This window comes from Mycena indigotica, assembly GCF_014461135.1.
Source record: "Mycena indigotica strain 171206Taipei chromosome Unknown Mind.scaff0013, whole genome shotgun sequence".
In the NCBI taxonomy this organism is placed as follows: domain Eukaryota; kingdom Fungi; phylum Basidiomycota; class Agaricomycetes; order Agaricales; family Mycenaceae; genus Mycena; species Mycena indigotica.
This window is the reverse complement of record NW_023503012.1, coordinates 378944-396853: the sequence shown is the minus strand read 5'-3', so window position 1 is coordinate 396853 and position 17910 is coordinate 378944. Positions and strand designations below refer to the sequence as shown.

The window sequence follows — 17910 nt, the reverse complement described above, 5'->3', positions numbered from 1 at the left end:
TCTAGAGATATAACGGGATCATCGGCTTTGCCCAAGCACGACGCTCACGTCTTTTTCTCCTCCTTGCCTCATCGGTTCTTTCCAATTCCGCCCTGCGATGAACTACGTTCCGATACAAGTGAGTGAGAACTGGGCACGACAGTCACTCTATCGTCGTGAGCGTTGCTCCTGTTGCTTACCGGCACTATCGCTGCCGACAGCCCGGCGGCCGTTCCGGGGCCTCAATTTCCTGACATACGGTGTCTCCTCCTCCAACATCCGAGTCGGTCCCGCGTTTTCCTTTCCGCGGCGTCTTCCTGCTTGCTCACCGCTTCCCGAAGCGCTCATGCTAGTCGCAGCCGCGCTCGCACCCGCATCCCCGCCTCCCTCCAACGATGACAGGACTTGAGTTGCCGCTGCAATGAGCTTCGTGACGTCCTCCTCCTCCCTCTGCCGCTGCCCAGCACCTGCCGGCGCCGGGCCAAAAGCATACGGGTGAGTGCCCCGGAATGCGTTCAATGCAATGGTCGCAAACAAGACCGTGCCAGGGCTGTCTTTTGCCACTATGCACGGCTCCAGCTCCGACCAAATGCTGGCCGCAAGTTTGCCGCGGGAAAGCCCCGGCGGGAAGGCCCCGATGGGTAGCGAGTGGCGGTATGGGCCTGTCGGTGCTGGATCACTCGACTGAGGCACCGGCAGAGAGAAAGAAACTCGAAGGGCCGGAGGAGTCGGAGGTAGAGGTGTCAATGGTGAAGAAAAGCCCGACGAATAGTCGACCCCTCTGGCAGGATGCTCATCTTCTGGTACTCCCCCATGGGTTCCTTCGCGTTGCGGAGTCGCTGGGCGGAGATTGGTGTATGTCGTTGCAGAGATGTTGTCGTGCCCCATCTTCACGCTGTCTGAATTCGTTGAGGCAGAGGTAACTTGGAATCGGGTCAATCATGGCAAACGAAAAGGGCGCTGAATCACGCACGGTCGCACTCTTTACGGTGAGCGTCTTCCATCGCAGCCAGGCGTTTGCCATCCGTAGCTGGATCTTCGACTCCCGCCGGAAGCTCGTGTGCGGCAGGCATTTCGTTGTGGCCATGTCCAAATCGAGCCTCCGGCCTGCTGGGCGAATTGTCATTGCCATATCCCTCCAGGTCACTGCATCAGCATCGTCAGCACACGCAAAATCAGTGGAAGCGCAGACGACGTACGAAGACAGTCCCTCATCCGCCTCCCCGAGGACAGCCCGTAAGCCTTCTTCGCTCAGCCACTCGGACCAGTCGAAGTCGTCGTCGTTGTCGTCATGGGCCGCAAGAGTAGCAGTACTAGTTTCTGCCCTGTTCCGAATCTCCCGTAAGCAGCCGCGACAGGCAGAAGCAGAACGGCACGCACCGCGGCCAGGCGGGATGCAAAGAGTCCACACCGGCGCCAGCGCTGGTGTGTGCCGTGGACGACTGGGTCCAACGGTCGCCGAATTCCATTCAAGTTCCGCCGTAAGTTGGAAGTAAGTATAAGTAAAAGAGAGAGAGAAGGCGGCGAGGTTGGGTATTGAAGTGGAGGATAAGTGAAAGAGGAGAAAGCTGGGACATGACGCTCACAAGTTCGCCCTTCTTAAGCCCAGCGCTTTGACTGGAACATGAAAGGCATCTCGACAAAGGGAAGAATTGGCGACACTAGAACTTGGACTGTAGAAAGACTCGGAGGCTATGTCAGTGGCTGGGCTGCACAAAGGCCCTCGAGATACAGTACCTTTGACACAAAGGACACGCAGTGTGGAAGTGCAGACGAAAATGTGAGTGATTAGTCACGATGCTGATACGCCGGGAAATGGCCTAAAAAGGAAACATCCTTGAATTTAGCGCATAACCGGCCTGATTTGGCCGATTTCCGACTTATTACTCACGCACAACCAAAAAAATCACGGCTAGGCAATACTTTTCGTGCTTAGAGGTATACAGGTATCCAATATTTAAAGGGTAATCGGGAGGCAGTTGATCGCAATGAGGCCGCCCCACTCCTGCTGTGGCGCATCGCAAACAACGCTGGTGTCGCCGCTGGAGCCAGTTCGTGAGTGTCGTACAGCGAACGAAGACGTCTGGACTCACCAGTTATTGCCGACGACGGTGATGGGGGAGCAGCTCAGGCCGATGGGGACGTTAAGGCCGGTGAGGTCGAGACCGAGAAGGCCGGCGACGACGCCGACTGCGCTGCTGACGGAGCTTTCGACGCTCTTGCAGCAGAGGGGGGGTGGTCGGGGGAGTGACCGGTGGGGTGTTCCACGGGACGGCGGCAGCAAGGGTCTGAAACAGTGTAAGCAAGTGCACCCCGAGTGCGAGAAGAAGTCCCGTACAGCAAGAGCGAAGACAGTGGTAAGCTTGGAGAACATTTCTGAGAGAAGAGTTGCTTCAACTGGTGGGTGGTTGGAGTGAAGAACAACGGGGAGAGGGGGCCAGCTTTTATCCTCCTTCGCCTACCAAGTCTTGACAGAGAGAATGAAGTAGCTCCACAATGCACCTCCGTCGTCTCTGAGCGCGAGCGAATACGCTGACCGTTTCGTTGAAAAAAAAAATTGCAGTGACGTCGGTGGCTGGCTGTCGAGTGTCCAACATTGAACAGAGAACATTCGCACTGCCAAATATCCCGCGGGAGGATATGTATCTCCCGGCAGGTCCATCTGCGACACCACTTCTTGGTACCGCCGGCGACAGCAAAAATAGATTTGCAGTTGTCTGGTACAATGCCCTTGTGCATAAATCAGAGCTTAGACAATCCTGGTAGAGACCCGGGCCGACCTTCGAGCACCTCCAAGAGCTCCCGTCTGGTAACAACAGAAATTCGTCTGTGAGAGGTGGATCAACAACGTTAGGCAGAAAATAGACCACATACTTAGCGCTTACTCGTATTCCAAAGACAGTTTCGTTAGCTGCCAGCCAGCCAACGTTAATCCCATTGGTCGCATTAGAACCGCACAGAATGCGAACAGTCGGTCGGTTAGCTTGTGAATGCATCAGCAGCAGCAGAACATTCTGTTGAAACTTCCAAGTCCAACATATCCTCCCACTCCACAGCACCCCAGGGGCAAACGAAGCATCGAACTAGAATACAGAACTGACTCTCCAGCGTGCTGAGATGACGTAGGTGCCGCCGACAGTTTGTGTTCCCCGGTGGCGTCAAGGACAGCAGGCATTCAGAAGCTGTATGGGCTGGCAGGCGTTTGCGGGACCGAAAACGCTCAGCGACAGCGACATGGGAGAACGAGACAAGACGGAAACCAACACGTCATCATTCATCATTCGTATCAACTCGACTGATGGTCCACTTGATTTGGAATTTCTGTTTTCAGTGCACCCGCGCGCGGAGGCTTTCCAACTCCAGATCTGTATGAAATAATAGAAGGATCTTATTCATATGCTGATTCGTAGTGATTCATTGGCCTTGGCTTGGCCTGAAAGCCATGGCTTTGGCCCGGCTTTCAGTGGCCTTGGCATTGTATATATATAGGCCAGGCCAAAAGGTGTGGCTTTAGCCTGGCCTAAGCTTGGCTTTGGCCTGGGCCATGGCTTTCCATCATGGATTATTCTCAGTTATGATGGGTAAAAATGAATATATTGCATGAGAAATAACCCTTGAGAAGTTGATACTGAATGTTTATCAAGTATGAGAGTGCTTAAAGTGCAATCTCAGGTGGAAAAGCACAGATACATAGACTCAAAAAAGGAAATGTCACCGCTGATCACATCAGTCACAGCACTTAAATGATCATGTGATCAAAGCCACTGGCTTTGGCTTGGCTTTTGCCGGGTTAAGGTCAAGCCAGGCCAAAAGCCACCCAAGCCAAAAATTTTGGCCCTGGCTTGGCTTTGGTACCAAAGCCAAAAAGCCATGGCTTTTTGGCCTGAAGCCAAAGCCAGTGAATCACTACTGATTCGCTCCAACTTGAACGCGTCACAATCGTGAAATATTTTAGGGATGCTCAGAGACATTGAGAGTACTAGAAAAAAAAACGAGCCTATTAGCCATATTTATCATTAGAAAAAGCAGAGTGCTCACATAAGGATTGAGGGAAGTGCAGGTATAAGGTGCTACACATGCTTTACAAGGCGTCAGTCCGAGTCGCGAAAATTGGAAAAATAAATAGACTCACATGTCGCCCCCGTCCATCCCTGTCCACCGCATTGGTCCCAATGATTCGCAGTCTTTCCAGTCGGGGTGCTTGACGGCGAGGTAACCGGCGTCGTCGAAGAGCTCGCAGGGGGCGTGCTCGAGTCGAAAGTCGTGGTTCCAGCGCTTGTTGTTGTCCCCACCGTCGTCGATGAGCTTCCCGAAGAGCCCGAAAGCGAGGCTGGCGGCGTCCATGGTGCCCACTGGGAGTTGGGAATCGCGAACGAGTACCCGCCCGACGTCTCGGTGATGTTGGTGTTGGCGGACGACTGGTTCAACAGGAACTTGTTAATGAAGGCGTTGAGCTGTGTCTGTTGTGATGACGGGAAAGAACAATGAGGATGGTCGGGGGATTGCGAGAAGCCCATGTTCGTGGGTACACCCAATGCCGTCCAAATCGTCCGCGCAGAAACCAAAGCGCCATAGCTGGCGAATGGCCCAAGCCAGGCATATCCGACATTGTCGATGGCGAAGAGTCCGCGTGGCGCAACAAGGCCCATAAGCAGGTGGTGGTCGAACGGCAGCTTGTTAACTGAAGACTGGGCGTATGTGTTGAACAGAGTCGAGAACCAGACGTTCTCGCCAATAATTTCCGAGGCTGTCTGAGTGCTAGTACCATTCTTCAGGATGGAGTCAGAGATTCGCCAGGAGTCTGTGCCTCCAGAGCCAGACTCTTGTGGGATGGTGAGCACAATACGCGGGTCAAAGGCACCGGCAACGAGTGCGCCTTTGCCATTGCGGGAGCAACCCGAGACAGCAACGCGAGTAACGTCAATCCGAGCGGCAGAGGTCTTCGTTAATGCATCCATAATACGCCGTACGCCCCAAGCCCACGCCATCATAGCACCTGAAGACGAGTGAATAGGCAAGAATAGGAAAAACAAGATATAACCCAACACACCTGCGGAATGATTCGTGCCATACATCTGGAAGAACTTGCCCTGGCCGCGACTCGACCCGTTGACCTGCGCTGCCATTTCGTCGTTATTGAAATTGATAACTGCAACGCCTGCCGGAGATGGGATCGCAATTCCGCCAATGCCAATGATCGCCGGGAATGGTGCGGTCCCAGACGAGGGGAAGGATATCGTTGGCGCGAAGGTGAGGGTCTTACCGCCGTCGGTAACGGTAATGGAGAGGGTGCTGCCGGAGAACGTCGCCGTCACGGATTGTGGGTCGGCTGGCATCGCGCCGAGCTCATCTTGCTGAAGGAGCGTGCTAATTTCGCTTTGGCGGCATGCCCAGTCAGCCTTCGTGACAACCTTAGCGCCAGAAGCGAAAGTAAATGGATCCTGAAGTGTTGCAGAGTTGTAAGAGCTCAGTGAAGGGATGGTCGGGCATGCTTTGTGCGAGTTAGACTGGGTAGAGCAACGGTCAGAACAGAAGCGTACATTGAGCTGCAACATTTCCCAGTCCGGTCAACGCGAGGAATCCAGCGAGAATGTGAAGCATCGTGAATCTGCGTCCGGGAGCAATCGCGGCCAATCCATCTTTTAACTTGAGCAAGGATAATGTCCGGCAAGTATGCGGAAAGAATGCTTGGAGTTGTGGGGTGGATGACCTTTAATTCGTCAATGCTTCCGAAAGATCGTCCACAGAATGCGCTCTGGGTCCACCACTGGCAGAAGTTTTGCAGACAACATATTGCGCGTTCTATTAGGTTCCATTATACGGAACGGAAAAACAAGAATGGCGTGTTGGACGCACCCTATCATCGCGGACAGCCTTTCCCAGCCGACGGGGCAACACTCCAGTAGCCTCGTTCTCAGCTGCCCCGCTCGCTGTCGCTTCCAGATTGTTGACCCCAGATCACGCGCCACTATGCCAAGCCCTTTTGCACCAACATTAGACTCAGCGGCCGGACTTTTTATGTGCGCGGAGGATTCAACTATTCAACGGATCGAGAAGGCGGAGCAAACATGTCGAACGGCGTACCTCGAAGAATCTGTTATTTGTTTGCCATGATGGGCGGACGGAGAAGGGTTAAAAACACGTGCGGTGTGACACAGAGAGATGATGGTATCACTGCTCGTAGATAAGATTCCCATCAGGATGTTATTTGCGAAATCGCAGCTTTATGTGTACAAGTCGGTAAATCCTACTCCATGATGCAACGCGAGGCATCCGTCGCCGGCGGAATCGCTATGAAAAGTGCCGCGTCTCCATAGACACAATCTTCCGAATAGTCATTGCCGTAATTTGCCGTGTAGGATGACTTGGCTTGATTCATCCAAGTTGGAGGAGTGGCCCAGTATACGCCGATGGGTAAAGCTTTCGGTGCTCTTCGATATTCGTATCGGTCCCCAGGTGTCGCCGGCCGAACCGCGTCAGTCCCATCGCCATTCAAATTTTTCAGTATTTCGCCTTGCTCCTCAATCTCGACGGATGAGAATCCCTCATCGGCATCGAAGTAACTCATGTCGGCCACATCATCAAGCACGACAAGCCGCTGCGGCCATCCTTCGTGAATCTCTTCGTACTCGTCGACGCGGTATATTAGCCGCAATCGAGGAGCAAGACCTGCCCGCAGCGCAGCATTCTTGAGTCTGGCATCGGCCCCCTTGAGGACTTCTGGCTTGAGCATGACATGTCTGTCTCCCGAATCACGAGGAATCGGGTACTGGTGAGAGAGGCCGAATGCAATATGCCCTCCCTCTTTGAACCAAGTAGGGTCGGACAACAATGCGCGGAGGGAAGTTTCGCAAGCGAGCTCGGCGGCAGGGGTGATTCTGTGGATCGAAGAACTTGAAGTCGAAGGAGACAAAAAGAGGTTATAAGTGAGGGTGACCCGGAAGCCTGACACCACAGGCTCGACAATGTGGACAACATCGCTGAAGAAAGCGATGTATGCGACAGCAGGAGTTTCTGGGTATGATTCCCGATGTTGGTCGAGTCGGTTGGAGGAATCAAATGTCCAACGACCTTCTCCGTGTTCCAGTACTAGCGCTCCGCCTTTATGCAGTGTCGGCAAGATTATGACAAGCGACCCGACCATATCTTCTCCTCGAGGTGTATCTTTATGAGCCTTGAAAAACGACCCCGGACCTGTCAAGACAAACAAAAAAAAGTGAGTCAATCGATTGGTGGTCATACAATAACGCACCGTATACATTCAGCTTGTACATTTCGGCACGCAACACACGTTCCGGTGTCAGCGGATGGGCCACCTCAGGGTTGGGTTCTGCTTGCTCGTCGACCTTTCCTCCCACTTTGGCAGCAAATATCTTGGGGAACTCGACAAGAAGGTCCTGAGCGACAGCATCCAGAAGCCCCGATGAAACAATGTCAATGCGTGTTGAGAACTTGTCCGTATCTAGCTTGCCCGCCTTCCGATATGTTTCGTCAAAGACGTCTCCGGAGTCAGAGCCAAAAGTGGCCTTGTCGCAGGCGGCTGCGAGAGCTTCAAGCGGGGCATCGTCCTTCAAACTTGCGAAGTCAATATATCTATCGCATTTCAGCATTTCGGGACCAAGAGAGAGAAAACTAGACGACATACCGCGCTCCATCCCCGCCATCTGTGCTAAAATAGAGTCCCAACTGCTCCTTGCTCACAGGATGCATGCCACATGTGTAAGGAACGGCGTCCTTGAGCGACTTCCGCAAGATTTCGAGATGGTCGGCGCTGGTCCACGTCCCAGGCATCTCTTCGTGGCCACTCTGTCGTGTGCGTCAAAGGGGGAAAAAAGAGTTACGCGGCCCCTACTTATCCGAAAAGGAGTTCGAGCGATCGTCCTGTGAGTCATCATCGTCTCCCACGGATAGTCGTCCACATTTCATGTCCACAGAGTGTTTGTCGTCCTCGAGGTGGCTTAATGAGACGATAGGCCTGTGACATCCATCGGTTGTGGCTCCGAAGAAGCTTGAGTGCCAGTGAGAGATTTTTCCGTTCGATTCATCACAAGAAGAGGAGGCCAAGATAGAGCTTGGGGAACAGCAGCCAACAACGATGACCGCAGAAATCATGCTCGATGAAGTGAGTCATGCCCAATGACAGGGGATGTGACGGCTCCACGTGTCCTGTGACACTTGCGCATCTCGATCAACGTTCAACTCCTTGGCCGACGATTCGTATCGTCCAATGCCATGGTCGTCGACGAAACGCGTCCAAACCAAGGGTTGGGGAAGGGACAAGACGACCTCAAACCATGCTCTCACGCTTATGCTCAAATGCTTGGTCGGCGATAGCACTATTCCCGTAGGTCCGTCCCGCTGACGCTCTCATATTCTTAGCCCTAACCAACTGGCAGACGCCAAATGACCGTGACACTGCTTACCATCCAGCTTTCCATCGACAGCTGTAACTCCAAGTTACAAGGTAGGCACACACCTTGTTAGATGAAGGCGATGTCTGACCATTAGACTAGATTGTGCACTGTATTTCTTCATATGTGTAAAACACAAGAAGCTTTGCAAGAAGCACCGATTCAACAACGAAGCAACTATGTAGGGCCTCGGGTTTTAGGGCATGTGCCTCGACGACTGAACGACGGTCGCCACGGTGTCTACTATTGCCGCTTGTCCCCAGCAACGGATGATTCCCATCCACGTCCTGTTACCAACAGCAGCATCTTGGCATGCTGTTCTCGAAGTCACTCGCGTCATCGCAAAACCACAATCCACTGTCTAATTCCCCTCTTTCCCAAGCCACCACCACCTCTTCTGCTACAATGTGGCGCGTCGGTGCACTCCCAGCGAACTTTGCCCATGGCTATGCCGAAGTACCAGGGTTCGTCCCTCCATCCAAGAGCAAAAGGAGAGCCGCCAAAGCCTCACGCGACCCCTCGCCAAATACCCGAGCAAAGCCAGTTTTGACGAGTCTGGCTGCATCGCAGACAACCCTTTCGCTCCATTCGACAGAGTCATCAGACACCAACTCTACCAAATCATCCCGTCACGACCATGGTGCGCTATGTCTTTCTTGTGTGTTTGTTCTCTAAAGTACTCTTTCTGTATGTAGACAGAAAATCGCTAGCGTCTCCCATTACCTCTTCTCTTCGTCTCCTCCGTCGAAGTCGGTCATCAAGCATCTCCCATACTCCGCCTCCGCCAGTTCCACCTATACCACCCGTAAACGACCAGCTGCCCCCGCCAATAAAGCGGTCAAATAGCTATAAAACCCGGAGTAAACCCGCAGTGCTGGTTCGTTCGCGCTCGCGGCCGTCACTAGACAGTGAACGACATGAGACCCCAGTACCAGGCCATTCACACACACTCCTCAATGACTCCGCGTATCCTCCGATGCCTACTCGGCTGCAGCTCGATATCCCACCGTCTCGTCGAAGCATGTCCCGTGATCCCAGCTCAGGCTCGAGCTCGAGCGCTACCATGACGCCAGCTGTGACGCCAGTCCAGAAGACTGGAGTTGCCTTCGAACGAACAGACACTGTGGACTCTACCGTCAGCAGTCTTCTCGAGTTCGCTGATCCGGTGCCCGTTACGGGGATGGCTAAGGCAGCGGCCAAGTACCAGTCGACGTTGGGCCAGGATATCGAAGCTGACGTGCGAGAAGGAAATAAGGATTGGACGATGGAAGAGGACAGGCCCGTCAAATTAAAACGGTCTGGCAGCTTGAGCAAGCTGGCCAAAACGCTGGGTTTCGGGGTTTCGGATATGCCACCTCCTCCTCCAAGGCTGCCGCTGTCTCCGCCTATTGCCGCTCCGCTTGCGCATCCCCCAATTCCAATGCGACCCTCCGCCACCCTACCGCCCATCCGACCACCGCGCTCCCCAGCCAGACTGACGAAACAAGTTGGGCATTCGCGACGGTGGAGTATATCGAGCTTTGCAAGCTCTACAAACTCGGAAAATCACGACTCGGAGCTGATGACGACCCAGTCCGAAGCACATGGTGTCTCGCGAGCGCTGCCTATACCGCAGAACTTTTTCGTGAAGGATGCGGCTGTTGAACCTGAGAGGACTTCAGCAGTGCTGCGTGCGGAATACCTTCCTTCTGCTCAGATACCCAAGAGCGCGCGGGGAGCTGACCAGAGCTGGTACGGGGAGTGGAATCGACGCGACATCCGGGATGTCATTAGCTCTTTGCGAGAGCTACGATGAAAAAGAAATGCTTGGTATATTAAGATATAAGGGGGTTATGTTATCATACTTTATACATGGATAATGATAGTTTATAATCCTCCAGCACTGGCTATTGGTCCTGGAGTCCGAAATCAATAAGTATGTGCTGGAAAGACGCGGCCACGTGATGCACTTCTTCTTACCGAGAAAACTGGATTAACTCGTAGTTGGCAGTCGCGTGGCTTCGAAAGCACATAGGTACAGCTGGCTCCGCACGAGAGAGGTCAAGCCTTCGAGTTGACTCACTAACGACCACCACAAAGGTTATGAGGCGCATCGACGGATCGTGATGCGCCATCATTGACGTTGTCGGGTGGCAGTGGCCGGGTCAATTGATCAATCTGTTCGGGATTCTTGTCCTGCAACGAGCCGCGGAATGATGTGGGGCGATCCTACTGCCAACACCGAATCAGCTGGCAACCGTTGTCGCTCGTCGCGTCCATCTTCGTCGCAGATCAGATCCCTTGCGCACCGCCCTTTTCATTCTCCCGCAAATCCATCGCCCCTCATGCTTACGATCTCCCCCGTTTCCGTGATCGACCCCGGTTCATCGCCGGCGCATGACGGTTGACAAGTGTGCATGAGAATAGAACGTCTTTGCTGATAGCGGCCCTATATATCCACTCGACAGCGGCCGTCGCCCAGCTTGGTCTCATCCTTCTCCTCCCTCCATTGCCTGCCTTACCGCGCTCCGGTCGTCCTGCCCCATGGTGGAAAGGAATGACCTGGAACATACTCACCTGTGAGTTCCTGCTGTCCAGCTCGTCTCACGTGGCGATCTAACAGGGCTGGTCGAAACAGTTTAATGTCTATCCTATCACGCTTTGCTATTTTCCCTTCTTCAGCCGCCGGTGAGCCTTCTTCGCCTTCTACGCTGTGAGCCGCATGACCCTTTTGTCGCGCACCAACCTATTCCTAATCGCATTTCTGCAGCACCCAGCCCCAAACGTCACCCCTCCATTCCATGCAAGCCTTTGCCAGTGCATCAGCGTGTGTTGACCTTAACCCGCATCGCGAGAACCAGACTTACCGTGCGCTCACAGCCCGAATCTGTCCAAGGTCATGCTTAATCTAAGGTAAGTTTGATGCATTAGTATCAGCACACGGCGGTATTGATGCTCACAATGTCCTCCAAGACGACGAAACTCGACAACGATAGGTGGTGTACCAGCGCCGTCGAGATCAAGGCTGACATCGAGATCGTCTTCGTGCGTCCAGTCATCGCTCTTTCGTTGCCCGTCCGCTGCTTAAGAGGCCCCGTTTAGGAACGTCGCAGAATCACCAGCTTTGCTCGCAAGTGTCATTGTCGGCGTTGTCCTTGTTGTTCTCGTCATGGGACTCATCTTCAGCTTTGTGCGGACACAAAGACGGAAGAAACAGGTCATCGTCGATGCAGAGAAGGGTCACAGCCGGTTACTACCCTCGTCTGTTGGTCAAATACAAGTCAAAACCACAAGAACTGGGACTATAGACACCCAAACGACGGGACGTACTGTTCTTGATATCACCATGCCTAGCAATGGCGTCGCAGCTTTCTCTGCCTCTACAGGAATGCCCGTTCCCCCCCGGGGCAATGCGTTCCGCACGATTGTCAACAAGGAGTTGCCCCCACCTCCAATTATCCACCGACCCTCCCTTCCACAACTCCGAATAAAGGAGACTCCGACTCAGTCTGGAACTTCCTCGACCTCGCCCAGTGCTCTCCGTAGAACACAATCCCAATCAACCAATACTCACACCAACACGCACTCTTCGCCCTCCGACCCCTCCAGTCCAAGCGACATTCATCATGTCCAACGTCTTCAACGTGGACTGAGTTTTATTCCACGCACCGCTGGCAACACCGAATCCCGCCCAGCATCACGGTCGTCACTTGGCACAATGACGACGATGATGACCTTGCACTTGAGCAGCGCCACCGCCGCGCTGGCAAACCCTGGACCCAGCCCCAGCCGGCCAGTGTCCATGGCGATTGCAAGACGGGCCACATTACCCAATCTACGGCGGACCCAGTCCCAATCCACTGGTACCAACTCGCATTCTTCTCCCACATCCTCGAATGAGATCCAGCATGTCCAAAGGCTTGTCAAGGGTCTCAGTTTTGCGCCGAAGGCGTCGCCTGGTATGCCTGCAAGGCCAGCTTCAAGATCGTCGCTCGGCACGCTTGCAACTCTTGGCACCACAACTAGGTCAAGAAGAACGAGTGCCAATTCTGGTCTAGCAATGCGGGAGCGGACACGTTCCATGGGTGAAGCGTCAATCCCCGCTCTCCCAAATCCCCATCCGTTCTTGCAGTTGGATCTGAGCTCGCGCGTTGAGAGCAGAAAGTCGGGGGCTCGAAAACATAATGGAACTCTGTGGTCGCCCGAGCCAAGCCCACGCTGGCCAATAAGCTTCAGCGACGCCCAGGCAGAACAACCTGCGGAGGACGTTTCAACAAGGGACGATGCAGAAAGGTCGGAGTATGACGAACCGATTCAGGTTCCTGCCCCTTCATTCCTTCCTCCGAGCCCGGTAGAGCCAACACCCAAGCGCGCAATTCGGACTCTTCCGCCGCTGCCACAAAAAGGGCCTTGGGCGTATGGTGTAGTATGGGATGTCGAGGCGCAGCGATGGCGGCGAAGTCGGAGTATGCTGAGGCAAGGGAATATGCGGCCAGGAGGCGGGCGACCAAAGAGTACGCGGACTACCAGAATGCCTATCGGACAGTGAGTATTTGCTCTGTTAGAATATCATGGTGGGAATGTCACGGTGAAAATTCAAGGACTATAATAAGCAGTCGTAGTGACAATGTTTTAACATTCTGCACCGTTTCCGTGCACTTCAAGTGCGAAAGTAAAGCTGGTAGTCGAGAGGAAAAAAGTATTAAACGTGACGAGGGGATCTCTGATCCGTTACTAAGTGGCGCATCAGCGCATCATTATCGTAATCATATTCTGAAGCAATAAGTATTCTATCGGAGAATATTCCTCGCGCTAACGAGTAATGCTTCCCCGAGTGACTGCTCGACCCCAAAGTGATCGCACAGCGCCAAAAAGAAATCCTCATCTGGCTCCTCAAATAAACCAATCCAATCACTCGTCCGCATGCCCAATGCTCTCCGAATGTCTTGAATTCGACCACATACAGCATGATGTCCCGTTTCGGAGTTATAAGCACGGCGCTGGCACTATTCATACCATTAAATCGGGCCCTCAATTAAGAGAAGTTAAATGCACCTGAGAGCTGCAAAAATTCGCTCCTGAACATCCACCACAAACTCGTGGGTAAGACGGTGTCGAGCAAAGGATATGGCGCCGGCGTGTCTTTGGATTCTGTGCAGGGCATCCGGAGTAGGTGCATTTGGCATGGTAGAGCGATAAAATGAGTCGGTATGCCTCAAGCAATGGCGGCGAGAGGTTTTCTTTGTCCTCGTCCTCGTCTGAGTCCTCGGAGTCGGAGTCCGTGGACGAGCATTCTGAGTATTTGCGTTTAGCTGGAGAGAGTGGGCGGGTGGCAGGAATCATAGGCATCGTTTCGGGGAGGAAGAGACGTGGAGCGGCTGTGACGACGGTGCTTTGTGCTTTTCACTCTGAGCATTGGACAAAGAACTTGATTATAAAGAGCCAATGGTCCTGATTGAAGCTACCGATACTCTTGCAGGTCGGATGCTCAACGGGAATTTGAAGTTGGCCGTGTGCGATGTCGTTGTTGAATTCAATGAGTACTATGAAAGGCGACAAAGATGGCTTACTTCAAGTGAGGATTCACTGAGCAAGCAGAGTCTTCGTCTGGCTTTCGAGGCTGTCCACAACCAGTATCGCGGCTTCCTTCTGAGCATCATTGTCCTCAGTTTCATAGCAAAAGCCTTGCGAGCTGCGGGTCGTGGCAACCTGAGGATAGTCCGATCATTTCATGTGTAAGCGATCACGGATGGTCCTCCTCTCGTTTTTCCCTGATCGAGGAGTGTTAGTTATGGCTTCACTCATTCCCGGCACTTTTATTCGATTTGCATCCCTCGCATACTTTTCTCTCGTGGTGCCCGTCATCTGAACTTTCCGCGGCCTATTGCCATACCGCACTTGGGCTCCTTTCAAGTTTTGAACGGTTTGGTCCCTCTAAATCACTGGTAAGCTTGTAGTTTGCGGAGTCGAGTGGAATGTCATTGATTTTTTCAGAAACCGGGTCATTGTCAAGTTTTGCTGGGTGTCTCATGAACGACAAGAAAAGTAACGGAGGTGCTCCGAGAGTCCGATCCCATGCATCTGCGTGCACCCATTTGAGGTTTCGCGTCGCGTAAACCCATCTACACTGGGAGTCCGAGTCTGAAATAATTTGGTGTGTACCCGTGACTTCTCGAGCTGCTGGACAAGTTTTCTAATACTTATTTACGTGTTCTTAGTCTTCAAGTTCAAGTTGCAGCTACGAGGCACGGATTCTCTCTTACCACCCATCCACGTTTGTGACTGAAGCCGACTTCGGAACACCTACTATATGCTAGGCGTCCGTCTCTAAAGCTAGAAAGCCAACCATCTCTGATATCAAACATTTAGATTCACCCCGCCGCGCGCCCGACGAAAACTTGAGCCGTCCAGAGATTAGTAATTACCGGAGATGAGGCTGCTCAGAGTCAAATCGGCTGGTCGTCTTCCTCATCAGATAGTTGGTCTCCCGGGTCATTCCGTTGCAATTTTCTCTGTCGCTTTCGAGTCCACTTAATTCAAACCTTGCTTTCGCAATCCCCCGAGTTTTTGGCTTATCTCTCGGTCTGGCCAGCTTTTCTGGTCTCATTTCATTTCATTCGTCTATATCAACTCTTCCGTCGACTGCGTGGACATCTCACATCGCAATCGAGATTGACAGCTTATATCTGTGCAAGGATCTCAGAATCGCTGGTTTGTGCAGCCTCCGTTGCAATTGGCAACCACGAGCGGGAGTCTCAGCCACGAAACGCGAGTTCCGAGAGCAAAGTGTGGGACGAGATGGTGGCGCAGCGGCAGCGAAACCCACTCGCCTACTACCTTGAGCCCTCATCCGAACCTGCACAAAGCGCAATCACTTTCTGGACTCGGTGTCGATGTTTGGGGAAGTTTATCTCGAACGAACATCCCACCGTAGGTCAAGCCCTCCCAAACATGTTCTCCAAGCTCGCGATCTTCATGGCTCAGATGCTTGGTTCCCGATACGAAGTCGTGTGGGGCAGCACAGGCGCAGTCGATTCGCTCCGATAAAGAGCTCAGCTCTCCGGCTGTCGACGAAGTCAACGACATCGCGGAATCCCCTCTGGAGGAAACTTACCTGGGGCAGGAGAACCGGTCTCCCATCGATACCATTCCCAACGAAGGCTTTTATACCTTCCTCGGCATGTCTCTCAGGCTGACACGCCGAGCCTTCCGTGCTGCGATTTTTGCATCCACCATCATCATGCTAGTTGTATACCGCAGCCAATGGTATCGCAGGTGTGCTCCTCCTGAAGTAATGCCGCGACCCGGCGGCCCCAGCGTCAATTTCTCTTCGGGTTATTCGTGCCAAATCCGATTCAAATCAAGGACATGCAATACGACGCCAGTCTTGTCCCATTTCTACAGCTGTCGCTCAACCTTCAGTCCTTCGGCATTGCGTTACTACCCAAGCTATAACGAAAGACGGGCCGGCTCGAGGAATCGGGTTGTCGACACGCTGTCTGAATTATAACGTCCGAGTCTGCCAACATTGATACGATGCCTCATCGACAAGAACCAACTTACTAATACGTATGGACAATGCAAAGGACAGCTATACTTCGAAGACTAGCAATAACATTGGCAGCAGAAGCAATCGCTAGTCCAGCAGGCTGCTTGAATTGGGGTGATAAACCCGCCCGATAATCCATTCCTTCTGAGCATCACTACTCTAGGGGCAGTCGCGAACGACCACTGGCACTGGCACTTAATCCGAGTCTGAGTGTCAATAAGTATTCGCGCAACTGACGGCTGAGTAGCTAAGAGAAAGAGAAGTTCGTATCAAAGAAATTAAAAATTATCGGGTGCCTACACGATCCCGGAGCTATATAGTGGCCACGCTTTCTTAGTTTATAGAGGAGTAAAACTCAAGACAAGATTATTACTATGAAAACTTCAAAAATGACATTCAAAAGCTCGACAACTAAAAGATATACTAAGACAACTTGCAGTACTACATATAGCACAACAACGTCATACAAGTATACAATGGTTCGTTGGAAATTGACAAAAGAGGGAAAAAGCAGTCATCACTGAGAAGGTAAAAAATCTGCGACTTGAAACTTCGAGTTGGCCTTTTAATCGTGGAGGCGGTTTCACTCAGAGAGTGATGGGGATGCAGTTGATGGCGATGAGGCTGCCCCATTCCTTCTCGGGAGCATCGCAGGTCACCTTGGTTCCACCGCTAATGGCTCATTAGCACCAACGCAATAACAATACTAGTAGCAGAGAAAACTTGCCAGTTGTTTCCGACGACGGTGATGGGCGAGCAGCCAAGACCGATGGGGACGTTGATACCGCTAAGGTCGAGGCCGAGGAGGGCAGCGACAGCGGAGACAGCGCTGCTGGAAGAGGACTGGACGCTCGAGCAGCACTGGGGCGAGCTCGGGGGCGTGACTGGTGGTGGGGGGTTCCCAGTGGGGGTGGCGGCAGCAAGGGTCTGAAGAAAATCGTCAGCACATTGCTATATGCTGATGAACATAGAGGCCTACAGCAAGAGCGAACAGAGCAGCGACTTTGACGAACATGTTGGTTGTTTGGGGCTTTACTTCAACTGGTGGGTGGCTGGAGTGAAGAGTAAGAACGATACAAGGCGGCTTTTATTCCATTTCGCTTCGCGTAACAGGGGGCGATGACGAAGAGGATGAGCGCAATATCGACCGACGGTTCGCGAAGAACAAATCAGAGCATTGTGGAGCTGTTGATTTGGACAAACGATATTACGGCGAACTGTTTTTGTGTTTGAACCAAGTTTGAACAAACAGTTGCAGCCAGGACCAAACCCTTTAGGAACGATTCGTTCGCACGCTGTAGGATCTTGATTACAATGAAAGATGCCTGGGTGGAGCTCCTGGGCAGAGAATATGGTCAAAGAATGACATCGGAAGAAAGACATGGCTCGTACATCGTACAGTCACTAGCTATAGATGTGATCGTCTGCGCTGAAGTGAGCTTCCTGGACAGTTTTGGTTTTCGGCGCTCAGTTCGAAATAAATGCGCAGTTTGTCGTTATTGTGAACGAGTAGCCTTGAAGAACGAGGGTTATTTTTCGATGAGCGACCATTGAGCGGCGCAGAGCAAGAAGCATTTTCGATGTCAAGAATAGATTGTTTCATATGACGCTAACCACTCCACGCCCAGACACCGCGGGATGTGTAGGCCACAGTGTTCTCTGCCTCGCGGATGAGAGCCAAGGTCAACGATGTCGTGCCACCAACTGCCCGATGTCCATCAGCGGTGAAAGGACGGCGAGCGTTTAGTTCGCCGCGGCAGTAACCCGGAGGAAAATGACGACTTCAGTTCGTTTGTGAGAAGAATGCAAGGAAACTTGGAGGCCTGTGTCCGAGAATCCAGGATAAGTAAAGGCTGGGCCCTCAGAAGTGCTTCGAAGGGCGATGAATCAGAATCACCGCGAGGATTACTCCACATTCTCGTTTTCCTAGCCCGAAAATACTACTCCCCTATGTAATGACGGGGTTGGAGGATGAGGACAGATCGGTTTGGA

The 17910-nt window shown here is 52.7% G+C and overlaps 8 protein-coding genes across 8 annotated transcripts; 2 read left to right on the top strand and 6 right to left on the bottom strand.

Annotated features, from left to right (window-relative positions):
- Position 1: 1 nt before the first annotated feature.
- MIND_01261500 (uncharacterized protein) lies at positions 2 to 1448 on the bottom strand (the record flags this gene model as incomplete). The annotated part of the gene is made up of 5 exons (XM_037369098.1): positions 2 to 129; positions 180 to 902; positions 953 to 1125; positions 1179 to 1304; positions 1360 to 1448. The coding sequence occupies 5 exons, from the start codon at positions 1446 to 1448 to the stop codon at positions 2 to 4; spliced, it is 1239 nt and encodes a 412-aa protein (XP_037214304.1).
- Positions 1449 to 1936: 488 nt separating this feature from the next.
- Positions 1937 to 2975, bottom strand: MIND_01261400 (Hydrophobin 2; the record flags this gene model as incomplete). Its single annotated transcript, XM_037369097.1, has 4 exons — positions 1937 to 2021; positions 2073 to 2267; positions 2318 to 2709; positions 2760 to 2975. The coding sequence occupies 4 exons, from the start codon at positions 2973 to 2975 to the stop codon at positions 1937 to 1939; spliced, it is 888 nt and encodes a 295-aa protein (XP_037214303.1).
- Positions 2976 to 3940: 965 nt separating this feature from the next.
- On the bottom strand, positions 3941 to 5580 carry MIND_01261300 (uncharacterized protein; the record flags this gene model as incomplete). The annotated part of the gene is made up of 5 exons (XM_037369096.1): positions 3941 to 3958; positions 4018 to 4058; positions 4112 to 4975; positions 5030 to 5470; positions 5520 to 5580. 5 exons carry the CDS (start codon positions 5578 to 5580, stop codon positions 3941 to 3943), a joined length of 1425 nt encoding a protein of 474 aa, XP_037214302.1.
- Positions 5581 to 6226: 646 nt separating this feature from the next.
- Positions 6227 to 7770, bottom strand: MIND_01261200 (C2H2-type domain-containing protein; the record flags this gene model as incomplete). Its single annotated transcript, XM_037369095.1, has 3 exons — positions 6227 to 7173; positions 7232 to 7572; positions 7625 to 7770. The coding sequence occupies 3 exons, from the start codon at positions 7768 to 7770 to the stop codon at positions 6227 to 6229; spliced, it is 1434 nt and encodes a 477-aa protein (XP_037214301.1).
- A 932-nt stretch (positions 7771 to 8702) lies between these two features.
- Positions 8703 to 10185, top strand: MIND_01261100 (uncharacterized protein; the record flags this gene model as incomplete). Its single annotated transcript, XM_037369094.1, has 2 exons — positions 8703 to 9030; positions 9086 to 10185. The coding sequence occupies 2 exons, from the start codon at positions 8703 to 8705 to the stop codon at positions 10183 to 10185; spliced, it is 1428 nt and encodes a 475-aa protein (XP_037214300.1).
- A 674-nt stretch (positions 10186 to 10859) lies between these two features.
- MIND_01261000 (uncharacterized protein) lies at positions 10860 to 12918 on the top strand (the record flags this gene model as incomplete). Its single annotated transcript, XM_037369093.1, has 6 exons — positions 10860 to 10948; positions 11008 to 11082; positions 11140 to 11196; positions 11250 to 11282; positions 11343 to 11414; positions 11472 to 12918. The coding sequence occupies exons 1-6, from the start codon at positions 10914 to 10916 to the stop codon at positions 12916 to 12918; spliced, it is 1719 nt and encodes a 572-aa protein (XP_037214299.1). The 5' UTR covers positions 10860 to 10913.
- Positions 12919 to 13159: 241 nt separating this feature from the next.
- MIND_01260900 (MYND-type domain-containing protein) lies at positions 13160 to 13718 on the bottom strand (the record flags this gene model as incomplete). Its single annotated transcript, XM_037369092.1, has 2 exons — positions 13160 to 13375; positions 13425 to 13718. 2 exons carry the CDS (start codon positions 13716 to 13718, stop codon positions 13160 to 13162), a joined length of 510 nt encoding a protein of 169 aa, XP_037214298.1.
- A 2872-nt stretch (positions 13719 to 16590) lies between these two features.
- Positions 16591 to 16933, bottom strand: MIND_01260800 (uncharacterized protein; the record flags this gene model as incomplete). The annotated part of the gene is made up of 2 exons (XM_037369091.1): positions 16591 to 16845; positions 16898 to 16933. 2 exons carry the CDS (start codon positions 16931 to 16933, stop codon positions 16591 to 16593), a joined length of 291 nt encoding a protein of 96 aa, XP_037214297.1.
- Positions 16934 to 17910: the final 977 nt, after the last annotated feature.